The sequence below is a fragment of the Nannobrachium achirus genome (assembly GCF_963921795.1).
Source record: "Nannobrachium achirus genome assembly, chromosome: 7".
In the NCBI taxonomy this organism is placed as follows: Eukaryota; Metazoa; Chordata; class Actinopteri; order Myctophiformes; family Myctophidae; genus Nannobrachium; species Nannobrachium achirus.
The window spans coordinates 48,668,666-48,688,398 of record NC_137816.1 but is presented as its reverse complement, the minus strand read 5'-3'; the positions used below and the strand labels follow the sequence as shown (position 1 = coordinate 48,688,398).

General features: G+C 41.8%; 1 protein-coding gene across 1 annotated transcript in view; it reads right to left on the bottom strand.

Annotated features, from left to right (window-relative positions):
- nhsb (Nance-Horan syndrome b (congenital cataracts and dental anomalies)) overlaps positions 1 to 19,733 on the bottom strand; it is a gene marked incomplete at both ends in the record, with an annotated part of 96,759 nt that overhangs the window by 22,553 nt on the left and 54,473 nt on the right. Inside the window, 10 exons of the mRNA XM_080729781.1 lie at positions 591 to 1,016; positions 1,787 to 1,939; positions 2,111 to 2,263; positions 4,173 to 4,371; positions 6,157 to 6,219; positions 6,922 to 6,966; positions 8,451 to 8,498; positions 9,081 to 9,128; positions 11,357 to 11,493; positions 12,812 to 12,964. Of these exons, the coding sequence (XP_080585907.1) occupies positions 591 to 1,016; positions 1,787 to 1,939; positions 2,111 to 2,263; positions 4,173 to 4,371; positions 6,157 to 6,219; positions 6,922 to 6,966; positions 8,451 to 8,498; positions 9,081 to 9,128; positions 11,357 to 11,493; positions 12,812 to 12,964 (1,425 nt within the window). The remainder of the gene's footprint in view (positions 1 to 590; positions 1,017 to 1,786; positions 1,940 to 2,110; positions 2,264 to 4,172; positions 4,372 to 6,156; positions 6,220 to 6,921; positions 6,967 to 8,450; positions 8,499 to 9,080; positions 9,129 to 11,356; positions 11,494 to 12,811; positions 12,965 to 19,733) is intronic.

Sequence of the window (19,733 nt, the reverse complement as noted above, 5' to 3'; positions counted from 1 at the left end):
TTGCCACCTCCTTGTTACATTTTCTTTTCTGAGACTGCCGACTGCACATTGTACCTCATCCACCCTTTCTTCTCTCTCCTTTTGGTATCTTTATCCTCCTCCTCCTTTTTTTCTTTTTTATTCTTCTCTTTTTTTGTCTTTCTTAGTCTTGTGTATCCTTCTCTTTTTTTGTCTTTCTTAGTCTTGTGTAGCCGCCCCGTACAGGAAGTGATGTCACAACTCGCTGACATCACACTGACATCACTTCCTGTACAGAAGGAAGGTTACAGAAGGAAGGAAGGAAGGTCACTCAAGCGACAAGGTTTTTCAGGGTAAATGCGACCTTCAGTCGCAATAAAAAAGAAGGAAAAAAAGTTTATATCACTCAAAGATTTGGAGGACCTCTAAGGACCCCCTAGGGGTCCCGGACCCTCTGTTGGGCACCTGTTGCATGCCATTTATGGTTCCATTTTTGGAACCATAAACTTCAGTTCAAAATGTTGAATAAAGAACTATGAACTGAACTTCATTTACAAAATGTTGTGAACTGAACTTTGAACTAGTTCACGTAGAAAAGTGAACTTTCCCCAACACTGTCCCAACATCCCTACCTCCTCCCCCACCTCGCTCTCTCTCCCCGGAGCGCTGCATCCTCTTCAGGCTGCCCAGCTGCAGCGGCTCGGGCGCCGCCTGGTCGTCGGTGCTCTCCTCCTCGTCCTTCATCATCATCATCATCATCCTGGGACTGGGCCCGCTGGGGATGAAGTCCTCTGCCTCGTAGGGCGACAGCTCCTCGTCCTCGTCGTCATCGTCATAGTTGTCATCGTCATCATCGTCGTCGCTGTCCATCAGCCTCCCGCCCTCCCGCGGCAGGCTGCGCGACCGCAGCCGCGCGCCGTTGGCCGCCGCGCTGCTGTACGTGGAGTCCGACTGGTCGCCCAGCGAGGAGATGTTGCCCGTCGAGTGGGAGAGCGAGGCGGGTATTCCCTGGTGGCAACGCTGGGCTCTGATTCGCCGCCGGGACGGAGCCGCTGTCGCTATAGTGGGGAGACAAGCGGACAGACAGGGGTCACCCATATGTTCCCTACATGGACTTAATGTGTCCGTGGCAAGACTTGGTCTTGTCCGTGCATGGAAAGCTTTAGAACACCGTTGTAATTTTGAGCATAAGACCCAATTACTGAATGTCAAGTCTCCAGGTTTTCTTCAGAATATGTATGACACTGATTTACTATGACACTATGGCACATTAGGAGTCCACTGGTACAGTACAAGTGGTTCAGAAATGTTTTATTTGATTAACTCTAAGAGTGTACAATTTGGTTCCATTTGTACAGACTGTGTTTCTGGTCCAAGTCAGTCCAATCAGCCAGTTGCGTGTTCTTCATAACCCAAGCCTTTATATTTAATATATTCTTGGTCATCAGACATTCAATCAATGACATCAAAACGAGTGTGTTGATCAGCACTTCAACCGTGTCTGCGACAGATGTGATGCGTCTCTTTATATGTTTGTAATCTTTTGTAGCTGCCATTGTGTGAACACAGCATTACGCCCTAATACTTCTACTGTGAATAGCAGAAATAGCTACAAGCTCACAACGCTTCACATGGCGATGCGCTGATCGGCTTGAAGATCGCCTATTTTGTGCTATTTGCTTTTTGGAACTAACCCTTTTTTTTACTATGTTTGTGCTTCACAATAAAGATGTTCAGTGGGAAGCATAATGCCCCCCCGCCTGTGAACTTTAGTGCCCCCCTCAAAGGGCCGCCCGGGCTCCAATACCCTGTATTGTGAAATCCTTACATGCGATGAGGAAGTCATCTGTCTGGCAGCCGGAGTCGCGGGTGTGATGGAGGCGTCCAGTGAGCGACAGCTCCTCCTCACACAGAGATAACTGGTGTGGGTTGGCGTGCACGATCACTGTGCGCTCTCTCGCCACCGGCGACTCGTCTGAATCTGCAAGGGCATACAACACGTTGATTAGAACTCTTTTTCCTTTCCCTTCTTCCCTGTCTTCTATGGTGCTCACTATGGTTCTTCCCTGAATCCCTGTCATCTACGGTGCTTCTTATGGTGCCTCCCATGTCATCTACGGTGCTTCCTATGGTGTAAATAACATATACACACCCATGTCCTGTTGGACTCGCTTGGGTATTCCAGTGATGGTCTTCCTCCTCCGTAACTTCCTCCTCCTCTGTAGAACGGACTGGGAGTGAACCAGAGAGCAGCGTGCACTCGCCTCCCGGTCAAATCCAACACCTGAACACACAACACATAATCCTCTAAGACAGTGGTTCTCAACCAGGGGGGGTCCCCAAATGATATTGAGGGGTCCCCAGATGATTAGCTTAACTCTTTTACTGCTTCCGACGTTAACGCTCGTCCCAATTCTGAACGCGGCGCAAAGCCAATACGAACGCTCGTTATTTTACCTTGTTTGAGCACTGTAAGCTGATGAGGGGTCGCGCAGGTGTGTACAGTAAGAACAGCTCCCATAACGATGCTCTCAAATTTCCACCACACGTAAACATCAATGGAGTCCCAAATCACTTCTTGGCTGTATTCTGTGGACCTGATCTAAAATACAATTTCTACGCTCTGAACGACGGAAAGTGAGGAGAGCCATTTCACATTCATTCCTTGCATAAGGCTTCCCCCTGCCGTCAGTTTGGCTACAGTACATAATATATGTGTCCATTGAAAACGATTATGTTTGGAAATGATCCATAGATAATTTTCTATAACATCGCAAAGGTAAGCTACTTTTTGATGGCACCAGCACAAATAGAACTGTTAATGTGCAACATTGTTTTCTTACTCATAAGTAAACAAGCCAACATAAAGTTTAAATGTATAGAGGGTATCTGCACATTTCCAAAGTGACAATTTAAGGACTTTTTAATTCCTCTAAAATGACAAATTAAACATTGACCAAATTGTAAAATATTAGAGGCAGAAATGGTGAAAATAGCCGATCTACATGCTCACAATGTAGATCTGCTATTTTCACAATAGAACCATGTTGTACAAAACGTACTTCCTCAACTCTTAGTGCTCGTCAGGGTGGGGGGGGGGGGGGGTCCCCAGTTAAAATATGATTATTTTGGGGTCACGGCCTGAAAAGGTTGAGAAGCACTGCTCTAAGACAGGGGTTCCCAAACTTTTTTGGCTCAGGGCACCCCTGTAAAAAAGAATTCTCCGAGGCACCCCTAGATTATATTCATAATTTTCACTCCCAGCACCTTATATTTATTCCAATATTACCTTTAGCATAGCAGTTTGATCTAACTTGTTATTTTACTATAAGGTGATGACAACATCTGAAAGAATTTGTGTTTAATTGAGTAAATCAGAATTACATTCAAATTAATTCACTCCCAACAACCACTTTGGAAACCCCTGGTCTATAAAGTAGGCCTACAGTTCCACCGCAACTCTAATGTTTGTCAATGAAATGGGATGACATATTCCTTGTATTTCACGTTACCTTCGACATGGTATGGTTGTAAAACCTGACTTTAATAAACAAACATTTTTCATTTCAGAAATCCTATCCAATGTAATGAGGATGTCACCAGGTTACACTTGAATTTAGCTTTCTGATCACATACTAAAAATACAAATATTAACGTTTAATTTGGGAAAGAATGCTTTGAAACAAAACAAAGATTCTGACAGTATTCCCCTCTAACTCTGTCGTCAGCATTCCTTTTATTTCATCCGAATAATGAGGCTTCATAGGCAGGTGCATATATGAAAAAATAGCACCTTACCCATTTTTCGACTGTTTTGTGTAGTATTAAGCCTCTATCATAGTCCAAGGTGAAGAGCTATCACATCACCACTGTGTAGTTTTCTAGCTATCACCTAAAAATGTATAACAAAGCCTAGGTGATAGCTAGAAAACTACACTGCGGTGATAACTCTTCACCTTGGACTTTAGGTGTCCTTAATAACATACTAAAAGTCACTTGATGGTCCTGTGTAGCAACCCTCCCTCCCCCTGTATGTCTCCTAGTTACAGACCTCTAAGGGTCCATTTGGAACCCCCTATAGGAATCACTAAAGGGAACCATTAAGGAATCGGACCGTTAAGAGGGAATCGCTGAGGAACCGGAATCTTAAAAGAAAAAGAAAAAAAGGAATCCCAACACTAGTTGCTACATGACTGATTCCAGTGGTACAGTACCTGTGACATTGATTGGGATGATACAGGAGTTGACGGCATGGTCGGCCCGCGTCCTCTGCTCTGACGTGGGGACAGCGTCTTTGGACCAGTTGGTCTGCTTGTCTGCTTGTTGTGTTGGGGGAGCGTTGGAACCAGGGCCCTTGGTCCTGAGAGCTGCTGCCACCAGCTCACTTCCCTCCGGGTCCCCCGTTGAGGTAGACTGGAGGAAACACACACACACACGCACATACGCACACGCACATACGCACACGCACATGCACATGCACACACGCACACACACACACACACACACACACACACACACACACACACACACACACACACACACACACACACACACACACACACACACAGGGACAGTAGTGGTTAGTTGGAAGTGTTCATGTCCACGGTGGGTTGCAGGCAGGTTGTTTGTCAGATTAAAGGTAGGGTAAGTGGTATTTTCTTGTTCTCTCTCCTGATTGGATCACATTGGTATCCCTGCATGAAAATGGGAGGGAGACCACTGTTACTGTACAAACACTGTATAGCAGGGGTCTTCAACAGGGGTCCGCGGCGATACTGCAGGGGGTCCCCCGAAATTGTTGGGAAAGAAATGTAATTTGTCTTTAAATATAAAAAAAAAAACATGATTCTGTCTCTTTTGAATAGCTTGTATACCGGTACATGATTATTGTGCAATTGACAGATTGTTAGTGATAGATTGATATTGACAATGATTCTCAGTTAATAAAGTATGTTTGTAAATGGCAGTGGTACAGCCTCTTGTACATGCATGTTTAAAATAAAAGTATGAATATATGAATCTATTATTTTAATAGCTTAGTATTGAATGCACACTAACATGGCATGTTTATACACATTTTTATACATAAATATACAATATATGTTGTAGCCCCACCCCTACCCTAGAAGGTAGGGGGTCATTGCTCCGTCTCCCCATCAGTTTGGGGGTCCCTGGCCTGAAAACGTTGAAGACCCCTGCTGTATAGTATTGATTGCCATCAGAATATAGAGCAATTTAACACTTGTTTAAAGGTCCGCTGTCAGCCCCGAAATTATAATTGTATGATACAGTAGTTCATGTGGTCTCTCTCCCGTGTGGATCCTGAAACAGTCTGAAACTGTCTCAGTGTAATCTGCCCAACAACAGCTGACCAGTACAGTAAGTAGTCATACAGTCAGGCTATACAGACAATTAATTTGATTGGCGACATCATAAAAATATTAACTTGTTTTTTAAGATGATTCTTAAAGTGACAGTAACCCTTTAGGTGACAGGCCCCCTTTAACTAATAAATATCACATACCCCACCTTTAAAAACAAAAAGACTGACCCCACATTACTAAATCATATTACCAAAGGAGCAGAGATGAAAACCTTGCAGAGACTGAAATATGTTGTTGCTGTCGGGCAGAAACCTTGTATCTCCATAAAGCTGTTTAGTGTCTTTTCGTCAGTGGTGGAAAAAGTACTCAGATGTTTTACTTAAGCAAAAGTATCAATACTGCAATATTACAAGTAAAAGTCTGGAATTCAAATACTTGAGTAAAAGTATGAAAGTATTGGCGTCAAAATATACTTAAAGTACAAAAAGCAAAAGTACTAAATGTTTGAAAATAGCAGATCTACAAGCTCACAACGCATTGCGATGAAGTACTGAAAACTGGAAATACTCAAGTAAAGTACAAATACCTCAAAATTGTACTTAAGTACAGAACCTAAGTAAATCTACTTAGTTACTTTACACCACTGCTTTTCATAAATGAATACCCTACTTGTTCATACTACAGCATCACACAAAAGCATATCCTGAAATCCATGAATCCTGAAAAGTAACAGTCATCTTGTCAGGTTTCCACCTGACAAGATACTAATTTGTGAACTCAACAACACATGAGAAGTTGATTGAAAAAGCTAGCATGATAGAAGGACAAACAATGGAGAATAACAGAGACAGCACACATGCTTACAAAGTGGTACCTTTCTGCTCCATGGATGGAAGATGCAACATGCAGTAGGGAAGGATGGATGAAAGCACTTAAACTATGTAAACAAAGTAAAACAACGGTACCGTGGTTAATGAATGAGACAAGATATGACATAGAAGGCTAAATCATTGTGCATGAAAGATGTTTTGAGTTTGAGTTCAAAGCTTAACCGATGAAACCATATCGTCACTGTCGGGCAGAAACCTTGTATCTCCAAGTTTCAAATTTGTATGAGACTATTAAACAAAAATAGTGAAAATAGCCGATCTACAAGCACGCAACGCCTCGCACCGCTGTGCTTGTACAGTAGATCGTCTATTTTCACTAGTTTAGATCATTTTTAAAACGATAAATGCTAAACGAACGGTTTTGGACACACAAGGTTTCCACCCGACAACAACGATATGTATGTTGTTGACCGGAAATACTCAAGTAAAGTAAAATTACAGTGCTTCAGTAAATGTACTTACAGTAGTTTTTTTCGACTACTGGTGTAAAAGTCCATCTAAAGGCCTGATCAAATAGATTGTATCTAAGCATTTACAAGCAGCCCTCTCTGGTATCATGGAAAAGTACTTTCACAAATTATGTTTTTAAATGTATTATTAACTCCACAGCAAACAGAAGATGAAAAAAAAGAACAAAACGAATGGAATTGTTAACGTGTGCCCAATGTTGTTTATCTTACAGTATGCCACTTGTAGATCTGTTATTTAGGGTGTTATGTAACACTTACAGTATGCCACTTCCTCATTACCTTTCTCTGTATGGTCTGAACGTCTGTCTCTCTTCCAGGCCTCTCCTATGGACGACACACACACACACACACACACACACACACACACACACACACACACACACACACACACACACACACACACACACACACACACACACACACACACACACACACACACAGAGTACATGACGTTAATATCATAGAGTCTCTGTCTGGTATTAATTTAACACAAAACACAAAAAGTTAGAATAGAAAGAGGTTTCTGCCCAACAGCAACAATATACTGTTATGATTGACCACTGTCTTAAACCCTGTAGAGATTCTGTTATGACTGACCACTGTCTGAAACCTTGTAGAGTTTCTGTTATGACTGACCACTGTCTGAAACCTTGTAGAGTTTCTGTTATGACTGACCACTGTCTTAAACCCTGTATAGTTTCTGTTATGACTGACCACTGTCTGAAACCTTGTAGAGTTTCTGTTATGACTGACCACTGTCTGAAACCTTGTAGAGTTTCTGTTATGACTGACCACTGTCTTAAACCCTGTATAGTTTCTGTTATGACTGACCACTGTCTGAAACCTTGTATAGTTTCTGTTATGACTGACCACTGTCTGAAACCTTGTAGAGTTTCTGTTATGACTGACCACTGTCTTAAACCCTGTATAGTTTCTGTTATGACTGACCACTGTCTGAAACCTTGTATAGTTTCTGTTATGACTGACCACTGTCTGAAACCCTGTAGAGTTTCTGTTATGACTGACCACTGTCTGAAACCCTGTAGAGTTTCTGTTATGACTGACCACTGTCTTAAACCCTGTAGAGTTTCTGTTATGACTGACCACTGTCTGAAACCCTGTATAGTTTCTGTTATGACTGACCACTGTCTGAAACCCTGTATAGTTTCTGTTATGACTGACCACTGTCTGAAACCCTGTAGAGTTTCTGTTATGACTGACCACTGTCTGAAACCCAGTAGAGTTTCTGTTATGACTGACCACTGTCTGAAACCCTGTATAGTTTCTGTTATGACTGACCACTGTCTGAAACCCTGTAGAGTTTCTGTTATGACTGACCACTGTCTGAAACCCAGTAGAGTTTCTGTTATGACTGACCACTGTCTGAAACCCTGTAGAGTTTCTGTTATGACTGACCACTGTCTGAAACCCTGTAGAGTTTCTGTTATGACTGACCACTGTCTGAAACCCTGTAGAGATTCTAGAAGGACTATTGTTGCTGAATGTTCACCTGTTATGACTTGCCCAGAATAGTGGCACCAGGGTGCATGTGGTTATGTTGAAACTAGGGTAATTGATAGAATAATCGCTAAGAAATAATCTACAGTTGCAGCTGCAGATTATTATCTATTTTCACTATTTTTGAACTTTTTCTCACATTTTGCAAACTTCTTGCCTATAATGCCCAAAAAAAGGGACTGATTATCAATATATTATTTTATCAAATTTAAATAATCAATTAAATCAATGAGTTGGAGTAAGTGTTGCAGCCCTAGTTGAAAATGTGTGCAGCAGGATCATAAGGTTACCTTTCTCTGTAGTGTGGTCTGGATCTCTGTCTCTCTCACTATCCGCTCCTTCAGCACGGGCACAGACAACACAGGAATGACAAGTAACAAGTTACAACAGGTTGAAACTTACTTGTATGCGCATCATATTGTCATAAACTGATAGGCACACCAAGATGGAATCTGTCAAACACACACATCCAGTAGTGGACAAAGTACTCAACCCCAGTAATTGAGTCACGGACCGGTATACTGTAGCTACTGCTGGTCAGATGTGACTCAAATATTACTGAACAACTTATTTTTAATATCAATGCTGTAATAATTGAAATTTAGGAATTTTGCTAACAAATTCAAAACATTTTCAGATATGTAAAAAAAAAAATCAAAATTAATGAAAATAACTGGTCTACTGCAGTGATGTTTATGGGGGTCTATTCCTAGAAATGTAATGGCATCAAAAGTAGAATTCTTGTCTTTGAAATAGAGTTTAAAAAAAAGTACAATATTTGTCTTTGAAATGTAGTGTGGAGTCAAATGTGCAATATTTATTCTTTGAAATGTCGTGGAGTGAAAGCCATAAGCGTCTTAATGGGTTCATTCTGTACTTGCCACAGAGTGTAAACACACAGACAAACCATGTTGTTTTACCTTCCTGGGTTGATAGTCCAGCTCTCTCTCCCTCTCTGCTCTTTCTTGCTGCAAGGACAATCAGAACAACAATACTATATCAAAGTCACACAATAAATAATAAATAAATCACAAATGTTGGAATGTTACATATTGTGTGTTACAAACATCACTGCACCATTCTCATTTCCTATAAATATAATTTCTAGTACAGCTGTAAGATGTAGGTCAGTGGTTGAGGGAACCCCCACGTGGTCCTTGAGGTTCCAGGGGGTCCCCCGCACCAGGAGGAACAGCGTATTGCATTTTTCGGCTTCTGAAAAATAGCAGCTCTACAATATTGTAACATGTTGTGAACTTGTAGATCTGCTATTTTCACATGGACAAATCTTGACATATCTTCTCTTATGGGGGTCCTTGGTTAAAAAAAATCAAATGGGTGTCCGTGTCCCAATACAAGTCTATTTTGGACACCCACATTTTCATGAAAATGTTTGAGAACCACTTAAGTGGCACTTATGTTATGTCTGATTGTAGAGAAAGGTATAATATGAAACCAGTACTATAATGAATGAATGTATTATGTGGTCAAGAGGTGGTCAACAGTACAACTTGTTTAACAAAAAAGATCAGTCCATTTACATACCATAAGCCCTGGTCAAGGTACAGTAGTGATATCATATGTGATATGCGTGCGTGCGTGTGTGCGTGCGTGCGTGCGTGCGTGTCATTGCATATCGTTGCTGTCGGGTAGAAACCTTGTATCTCTATATTTATATTCCTCTGTAAAAAAAAAAAAGTTGTGAAAATGGCTCACTGAGCTTGTAGATCGGCTGTTGTCACTATTGTATATTTCTTGACAGTAATTACAAAGGAAGGGTTTTGTACATATGAGGTTTCCGCCTGACGGCGACAAAATGAATAATGCAGCGAGAGGAGTGATGCAAACCAATAAACAGGAGAGAGGGAGGCTCCCTCACAACACAGGAGGAGAGGAGGAGGAGTGACAAATGGAACTCATTCTCAAACAGTCACCCTTGTGGGGCAATAGCACTTTAAAGCCTTTATCAGAGTCCAGGGTGAAGAGCTATTCACTTCACCGTGGTGTAGTTTTCTAGCTATCATGTAAACATACATAACAAAGCCTAGGTGATAGCTAGGAAACTACAACGCGGTGAAGTGAATAGCTCTTCGCCCTGGACTCTGATAGAGGCTTAAATGTATACTGCAGTGCAGCAAGTAGATGATGGGTATTTGGTAAAAATATTATTGGTAGCGGGGGGAAAAGTAATTACTGTACAAGAAAATGGGGTAAGGAGAAGCCTCCAACAAGAGTAGTGGTTAGAGTTGAGTAAATATATATCATGGAGAAACTGACACACCGCTCGAGGTTAAAGGAAGAATAAATGGAGGACAAATGGTTGAAATGGACAACATATAAGAACGCTAACAGAGACGGTGGGGACGGGAAAGACACAAGAAGCAAGGGAAGAGTCTGGGTGGAGTACCATGGAAAAGATGTACCGGTAAATCTAGAATTGTCATGTGAATAGTTGTCAACTTCTATTTTGTATCTTGTGTACTTTATTTTTGTATTTTATTTAGATGTTGTACTGTGTGTCTTGTGGGTGTTGTATGTGTATGTCATTGTATGTTGTGTAAATAACTGAATAAAATGTTAAGTGATTAAAAGAAAGTATAATGCATATGGTCGTGGTTGCGTGGAAAGCTTGTCCAAAACGATTACTTTTCAGGGAAATTAAAAAGAAGTCGTGTTCCAATGGATCCAACGTAGTTATTATTTAGACCTGCATCCGTGTCACTCTAGATTTTAATGACTTGAACCATTATTTTATGCTTTAACTATTGAAAAAATAGCAGATATACAAGCTCACAGCGAGCTTGTAAATCTGCTATTTTTTGAAAGATCATGAAAATTTGTGCAAACTTTGAATGTATCTTTTTTTTGAGGCGAACATTTGTAACTCAAATATTTGCTTCTGGGGGGGTCCCTGAATACATAATATTTTGAGATGGGTGTCTTGATATGAAAAAGTTTGAGAACCACTGTCGTAGAAACAGACATTTATAGAATCGTGTTTTCATGATTGATTTTTTGATCAAAAATAGCAGATCTACAAGTTCGCAGCGTGGCACTCTGTGCTGCGTGTGAGCTTGTATATCTGCTATTTTTCAATAGCTAAAGCATAAAATAATGGTTAAAGTGATAATGCGTAATAAGGCGTCCCCAGTCTAAATGGGTAAATACATTTATCTGCAGAGGGAATCCCCCTTACCGCTCGTGCCAGTCGACTCCTCTGCTGCCGTCGTATGGTGTGTGGTGAAGGGAAGGTGGGCATGGGAGGGGCTACTGAGATAGAGATGGTCACCCTGCTGCGCTCCTTGCTGCTGGAACGCTGCTGCTGATGCTCGTCTGCGTGCGGAGAAAGGATCAACGTATCATGAGTGTTGATCTGATTTATTTGATTTGCACAACAGAATATACACATATGCATGATATATCGTTGTTGTCGGGTGGAAACCATGTATGTCCAAAACCGTTCGTTTGTATTTATCATTTTAAAAATGACTAGTGAAAATAGACGATCTACAAGCTATTTTCACTAGTTTTTTGCGACAATCTTGTATTATATGATATGATGAAGCAGGGCTTTACTCTATGAAAAAAGCGTACCAATTTGAAACTTGAAGATACAAGGTTTCTGCCCGACAGTGACGATACACTAGTTGTTCTTTCCATGGGAAAGATGATAGTCAGTCATGAATGTGATGCTGCGTTAACTTTTTGCTGGGGACCCCCTGGGGGTCCACAGACACCACTTTGAGAACCAGTGGTGTGTATCCCTGGTTCTCAGCGTGGGGTCTCAATGTGGACTCCCAGGCGTCCGTGAGGGGGGATTCCAAGGGGGTCCCCAGCTAAATGAGTTAATATAGTATCAAAATCAGTTTAACCACCCTAACCCTTTAAACATTAAAAGATTTCTGTTCGATAAACTAATAAAATAACCTGAATTCCATAGTTATTATTTAGTCACAAGCTCTTGTTAGTACTTTTCGGTTCAATATTTATAAAACTCACAGACAGACTTAACCATTTTAAACCTGGCGTCCCTAATTTGGGCATTTCATAATACCGTAGGTGAAAACATTTTCAAAAAGTTAGCCCGTCTACAGTTTCATACATTAATGCATTGCATTATTACCCAAGGCTACTGCCCATGCCCACACAAAGTCTGCACGTCATTTGGACCGATGGTGCCCGAATTATTTAATTGTACAAAATAACCGAAAAGCTAGAATATGGAGACAGCAATGATAATGTTATAATTTAAACCGTAGAGCAGGGGTCTTCAATGTTTTCAGACCAAGGACCCCTTAGTTGAGAGAGAGATGAAGCAGGGACCCCCACAACCTTTTCATAGATTCCATATAGTTTCATCTTTTGACAGCACAGTCATCAGTGTATTTTGGATTCATGTCAATTTGTGTTTTCAGATATTTAACAACATGAACCGTCAATACTTTTAAAACTTGAACTTTCACTCTGCACTTAGCCGATCTACAAGCTCACAACGCCTAAAGTTAGGGTTCAAGATGTTAATATAAAAAAGGAGAATAAAAGTTTCTATCACTCAAAGATTTGGAGGACCCCCTGTAGTAACTCTGGGGACCCCCGGACCCCCTGTTGAAGACCTGCCGTAGTGTTTGGCGTGCGTATTTTGCGTCCCTACCTCGGTGCAGGGCCCGGAGGCTGAGCTGGGCGTGCCGGTGGAGCTCCTCCACACATGGTGCTCGGGTGCAGGGATGGAACACGTTGTGCTGCTGATGCCATGGAGCCTGGTAGTGACCCGACAGCTTACTCTCTATGTCCAGGTTGGACACCGCTGAGGACAGAGAGACAGAGAGAGACAGAGAGAGAGCAGTGTTAATGTTACTCTCTATGTCCAGGTTGGACACCGCTGAGGACAGAGAGACAGAGAGAGAGCAGTGTTAATGTCGTCAACTAAAATGGGAGCGTGTCATCATTTCGACGGCACATCTTTTCGACGGCACTTCATTTCGACGGCACATCTTTTCGACGGCACATCTTTTCGACGCGGGTGAATGTTAACCTGGTGAATGTTAACCACTATGCCTAAACCTAACCCAAACCCAAACCCTAACCTCAGTAAAACTATACCTAAACCTAACCCTAAAACCTAACCCTAGACCTTAGTCGAAAAAGCGATATTTCCCAGTCTCCCAGTCCCATTCTCAGAATCTTTAGTTTTTTGTAGTCATTGCATTCTCTCAAGCACACATGTTGCCTGTAGGGTTATTTCCAGTGTCAAAACATCAGAATTCCATTCAATTCCTTTATTGTCATCGCGCATGCAACAAAGTGTATGCACTAAAAACATAGAAGATAGAAGAGATATACGGTAAGTCAAGGAGAAAGAGACTTAAGACATTAGTGAAGCAAAGACAGGCTACTGTATGCATTAATAGACGAAATTGTGTGCACATCTCAAGCCTATATTCAGGCCAGGTGCTGGACATCAAGGTATCAGATAAATGGAAGGAGAGGAACGCCCGCACACTGTTTATATGCTCCAAAAACTTACTTTCATTATAGGCAACTGCAACGTTTTACTGTATGCATTAAAACAGTGATACTAAAACTCCGGCCCGCGGCGCAATTTTGATTTGATACAAATTGTGTACAGAATATAAATGGAATTCCAAGCCATACAATAATGCACATTGCACTTAACTTACGTTATGTGGAAATAAATCAAATAAAAGAGAGAAGTTATCAAGAAATGTCATTGTATCAACTGGCCCATGGCCCCTTGACATTTTTGTAATGTGGCCCACAAGTTCAGAAGTTTGAGTATCCCTCCATTAAAAGATATATAGACTGTGAATGTTCAGGGAACATCATAGGTATTAGCTGCTATCCTGAATCCATTCCTGGTCCTGTCATAGGACACAACAAGTAGCCTGTCAGCTGATTAACTTTATCTCCCCACAAGGAATGCACATTCCAGCACTAAGAAACTACTGCCAGCTGAGATCCAGGCCATGTTTTGCCATTCACCACCCACTGGCACATACATGACACTACACACACACACACACACACACACACACACACACACACACACACACACACACACACACACACACACACACACACACACACACACACACACACACACACACACACACACACACACACACACACACACACCAAACACACTGACTCATAAATAAATGACACCAGTCAAATAAAGAAGATAAGAGAGAGGGAGAAAGAAATCCAATGACAACCATTAAAGTGAGTCTTTAAATAAAATATATAAAAGGACTAATTCTACTTCTTGGTTATTCTCCATCACTGATTGAAATACATAAGACAGGGCTATGCCATGCTATGCCATGCCAGGCCAGCAGATGGCAGCTAAACCCATATCCACTGCAGCTGTGCCTAAAAACCATTCATTTTCCTCACAAACTTCTTTCTTCTTTGCTACAGCGGTCAGAAATAGCAAAAGTAGCAGATCTACAAGCCCAAAGCAAGCTTGTGGATCTACTACTGTTGATGCTATTGTGTGACGCTGCAGTGTGATCAACTAGGGAAGTGTTTTTCAACCAGTGGTCCTTGAGGGGGTTCCAGGTGGTCCCTGGCTAAATGATGGAGAGTTGGTAACCAAATTCTAGATCTTTAACTCTTGAGAGTGTAGAATGAAAATGGTTTCATTTTACGCTCCAAAGAGTTAAATTATTGTTAAACCTCTGCATTACTTTAATAATTTACAAGACGTCTACACAATTAGAGATTGTAGAAGAATTGTTATTTTGGTCAACGTTGCCTGTTATCTCTCCTATGGTACCACATCAATACAGCATGGAATTGTGGATAAGATCTTACCCAACAATAACAATTCAAAGTGTTGGGTCGGAGAGGCGATCAAACGGTGGTTCCGTGGCTCACATGCAGAATAATGGACCTTGACGTGAGAAGGGTTGGGGTGTTAATTTCCAAAAGAACTAAAGTGGTTTGACTGAACAACTTTCACTTATAGTTGAGTCATATTGTACTAGGAGTAGGAGTATACTTTGACTGAGGCACTGTAGTGTGTGTCCACCACTGGACATACAGATGAGAGGTACTGCTGCTGTAGTGGTACCCAACCTTTTCTGGATCAGGGCCCACTTGAGAATCTGGAAAAGCATTCATGGCCCACCCATCTGACCGGCAGCCGAATGCCGTGCATTTTCAGAGCATGTTTATTTTTATGATCAATCTATCATTCACTCTATTGTGTTCCGACTTGTATCGAAGAAATTAACTAACGTAAAAGTTCCTATTTATCTGTGTCACAATGAAAACTAATTGTCAATGTTTTAAAGAAAAAAAATACCTTGTGTTCAAAACTTTTACTTGTCAACAGCAGATCTACAAGCTCAAGACGTAACACTCTAGTACGATCAAGTATGGAGGGTTAATATATTTATTTTGTTTAAGTTGAAGGGGTTTCTGCCCAACAGCAACGACACATTATCATTCAAATCTTTAGTGTTTTGTGAATTATTTGGGGGCCCGCTTGCAATGTACTCAAGGCCCACCGTTGGGTCTTGGCCAACAGGTTGGGAGTGGCGGCGGTACAATGTCACAAATGGAGAGGTCTATTTGATCTCTTCAAAGCCCCTTTAGCTTCCACTATCAACCCTGTTCCCATCCCTTCATTTACGATTCCACACGTACTTGTGTCCTTGAAAGCAGCACATTGTGCATCAGTAGCCAGGCAACCTTTCAGTGCTCATCAGGTCTAGCATTTTGTCTGTTATTAAATCAGCAGGTTTGACATTATAGCAGCGTTTTCCGTCAACTTCTGCAGTTGGGTTAAGAGAGGCAAAATGGCATGTCTTTGTTGTTAGGCCTGCTGTAGAGTTGAGTCAAAATCGGCTAAAGTAGATGATTGTTAGTCCGGTTCTACAATAATATGATCATAGCAGTACGTAGTAGTAATAGTATGATTTTTGATATTTTCAAAAAGTAACAAAGTGACACGCTGTGAGCTTGTACTGTAGATCTGCTATTTTTAAATAGCCAATGTATAAAGTGGATAAAATGGTTTAACTGGGGACCTCCTGGAACCTCCTCAAGGACCCCTGGGGGCCCCCTGGACCCCCATGTGGGTCCTTGATCCAAAAAAGCATCTGATCAGGACAGCGGTGATGGCCATCATCATCATCATCACAGTGTTCTTCTGAAGACTGAATTACTCAGTAACGTTCTTCCCTCTCTCTCTCCCTACCCTTTTGCTGTGCATCATCGAAAATGAATCAGAGATATTAGTAAGGGAAAGTTAGGGCGAGTGCTGGACCAATCTGGGAACTAAATCATTACCAATAGCTTTCTTCACAAATGTGTTCATAAAGGTGTCTACTATCACCTCTGAACTTTTTCAATCACAAATCCCTGGAGAAACTTTGTGGGAGCCAATCAAAGTTGGGGGTATCCCGGGGGCCTGGGATTAAAGTGGGGGGAGGCAAATATGAGCATATGAGCACCTTTATGAACACATTTATGAAGAAAGCTATTGGTAATGATTTAGTTCCCAGATTGGTCCAGCACTCGCCAAAACCTTCCCTTACTAAATGACATGGAAGCATGCGTGTGCACGCACGCACGCACGCACGCACGCACGCACGCACGCACGCACGCACGCACGCACGCACGCACGCACGCACGCACACACACACACACTGTCTCCCTGTGAGGTATCACAGGCACAGTAACATTTACAGGAAGCAGTAGCAATATCAGACCATGAACTTTTCAAAATAATTAAATGCATCGCATCTTACCAGAGGTGAAGCATGCAAACCTGTATGTGCACGGCAAAGCTCGGCACGTTTGCACCAACCTGGTACGGAAGACAAATCAACAAACAAAGATCAAATCTCACTGTTTGAAAATGTGTGTTCGAAAGCAGAGGGGACATTACAGTATTAGTGTTACTGAGATTGGAAATGACAAATTATTATAATGATCCAGTAAAGAGGAGTACTATATCTGACTAGCCCGACAGATCTTTTTTTAACTACAAAAGCTATTTGTACAGTGATTCTACTGTGTAGTAGTAGTAGTAGTAGTTAGGGGTTTAACAATACAATTTAACAGCGATACGATAAGCATCACGATACATGGTTGACGATACGATACATGGACGATATTGGTTCGTTCATGCGATACGATTCGATGATTTAAAATCTATATAGTAACTATTCAGCAAAGAAATGAAATCTGTGTAAAACATGTAAAAAAATCTATTATTATGGAAGTAAACGCTGTGATTATCTAGCTGCAAATACATCGACATTATATTACAACACAGTATCGACAAACCTGCACCTTGACATGAACACAGAGATAGAGATTACACACATTTACTGATAGACTAAGAGTATAGCTATATGTAATGGAAAAGTAATTAAACCCCTCTTTTTCATTTTCCCTCTTAAAATTGCTAAATACAAGGCACAAATACTTAGTTTCCATACAATCAATTATTTGCATTGCAAAACGATTCGATACCGATGACCCCATTTTAAAACGATACGATACAATACAAAGCCCTGCCAAAACGGTACGATATTTTGCTTTTGAAAACGATACAGTAGATCATTGCAAATTAAAATCAATTTTTCGATTCAGTTACTATATCGTTACACCCCTAGTAGTAGTAGTAGTAGTAGTAGTAGTAGTAGTAGTAGTAGTAGTAGTAGTAAGTAGTAGTAGTAGTAGTAGTAGTAGTAGTATTATTATTAGTAGTAGTAGTAGTAGTAGTGGCAGTAGTAGTAGTAGTAGTAGTAGTAGTAGTATTAGTAGTAGTAGTAGTAGTAGTAGTAGTAGTAGTATTAGTAGTAGTAGTAGTAGTAGTAGTAGTAGTCACACATGACATGAGTAAACTCTGTGTCCACATCTAGCACAGTGTGTCTGCCTGCCGCCCTCTGCAGCTCCCTGACCTGCCCTCAGGCAGCTCATCGCCAGGGCCATGCAGAGAATGAAGGAGCAGGGGCTGAAATATCTAAAAAGGGCCCTTTTGTGAAAATATTGAAAATAGCAGACTGCGACGCGTTGTGAGCTTGGAGGTCGGCTATTTTCACTAGACGGATAAAAGGGCATGGGGCTTTTCACTACTTGCATTCATGGTCTGGAGAGGGTTATAGACGGATAAAAGGGCAGGGGCTCAAGCCCCCTTTGATGTCTATCTGTGCACGTGCCTGCTCATCGCTACAACATAGCGTCAACAAGGTGAAAGCCACCCAACGCCAGTCAAACATTAATAACAAATACATTCTGGGTTTTGGATTTTGTCAATTCGCCTAGATGAGTGAATGCAGCAACATCACAAAAAAGGCGGCAAACACCTGAACTGTCACACAAGCAATATTCTTGTATCGGCGGCTGCTGGTTCTTCATTGCACGAAAAAAAGAAGACAAATCTAGAATCCTGCTGCACGTCACCATTTTGCATAACGTTCACCTTTTCCAAAACCGGCTTCCTCACCTCACCTGCGTCATCCTGTGTGTGCCTGTCTCTTGCTTCTCTGCTCCACCTCTGCCTCCTCCGCATGCCATAGTCATGAAGTTTACGCTGGGAGTTCCCCACCTCTAGCACACACATCTACACCCATCCTATCCTCTCACCAAGTCCTGCAGCTGGCCCACATGCAGCTGAACACACACGCACACATTCATCTATCTCCCTCTCTCTCTCTCTCTGTATGCCTGTCTATACCCTTCTCTCTCCGCTCTCCTTTTCACTCTTTCCCTCAATAATTGTTTCGCCCATCTTCGACCTGCCTTGCTCTCGCCCATCGCTCCTCTCTCTCTCTCTCGCCCCTTTTCTAATCCTCCCCTTTCTCCCTTCTTCTGATCTGCAGCTGCAGTGTCAGCAGTGTGCAGTGTCATCATCAGGACCTGCATTGCCAACAGCACCAGCAGAACTGAACAGAACAGACAGAAGAAGAGGAAAGGAAAGGAGAAGAGAGGAGAAAACTATAGGTGGGAGCTGGGAAAACGAGGGAAAGAGTCCACTTTTACTATTACTGTAGTACACTGACCTTCCACTTGTCAATGTCTTGCTATTGCATTGATCATTTTTATTTGTTATAACTACCAGTAAGACTCCCTAATCGGGGGATAAGCAACCGCCAGGTCGCATACACAAACTTTAGAAGGCAATGGTAGCCAATCAGGAGGGAATATGGGAAAGGTAGGACCGGCATCGCTGGTAACTGCCGCGGCAGGTGCCGTGCCAGAGAATGTATTTGCTCTTTCTGCCACTCTGTCTTTGTTTCTGTCTAATAAAATAATATTAGTTCTAATTACCCACACATTATTTGTTATTATGGCATTATTCTGTCTTATTAGTGTACTGTAAATTAGGGTTGGACCTAAAAAACTACAATTATCGTTCATTAATCGTTATCGAGGCAAACGTCTGAAATAATAGTGATGGAAGGTACACGGAGCAGCCCTATACTTGCTAGAGTGCATTTCTTTGCCAATACATGGCTGTATAATGCTCTGCGGTCCAGATGTAGGCCTATTCAAGTCATTAGCAGCAGAGCACGTATTAGTGTTAGAATCTGGGT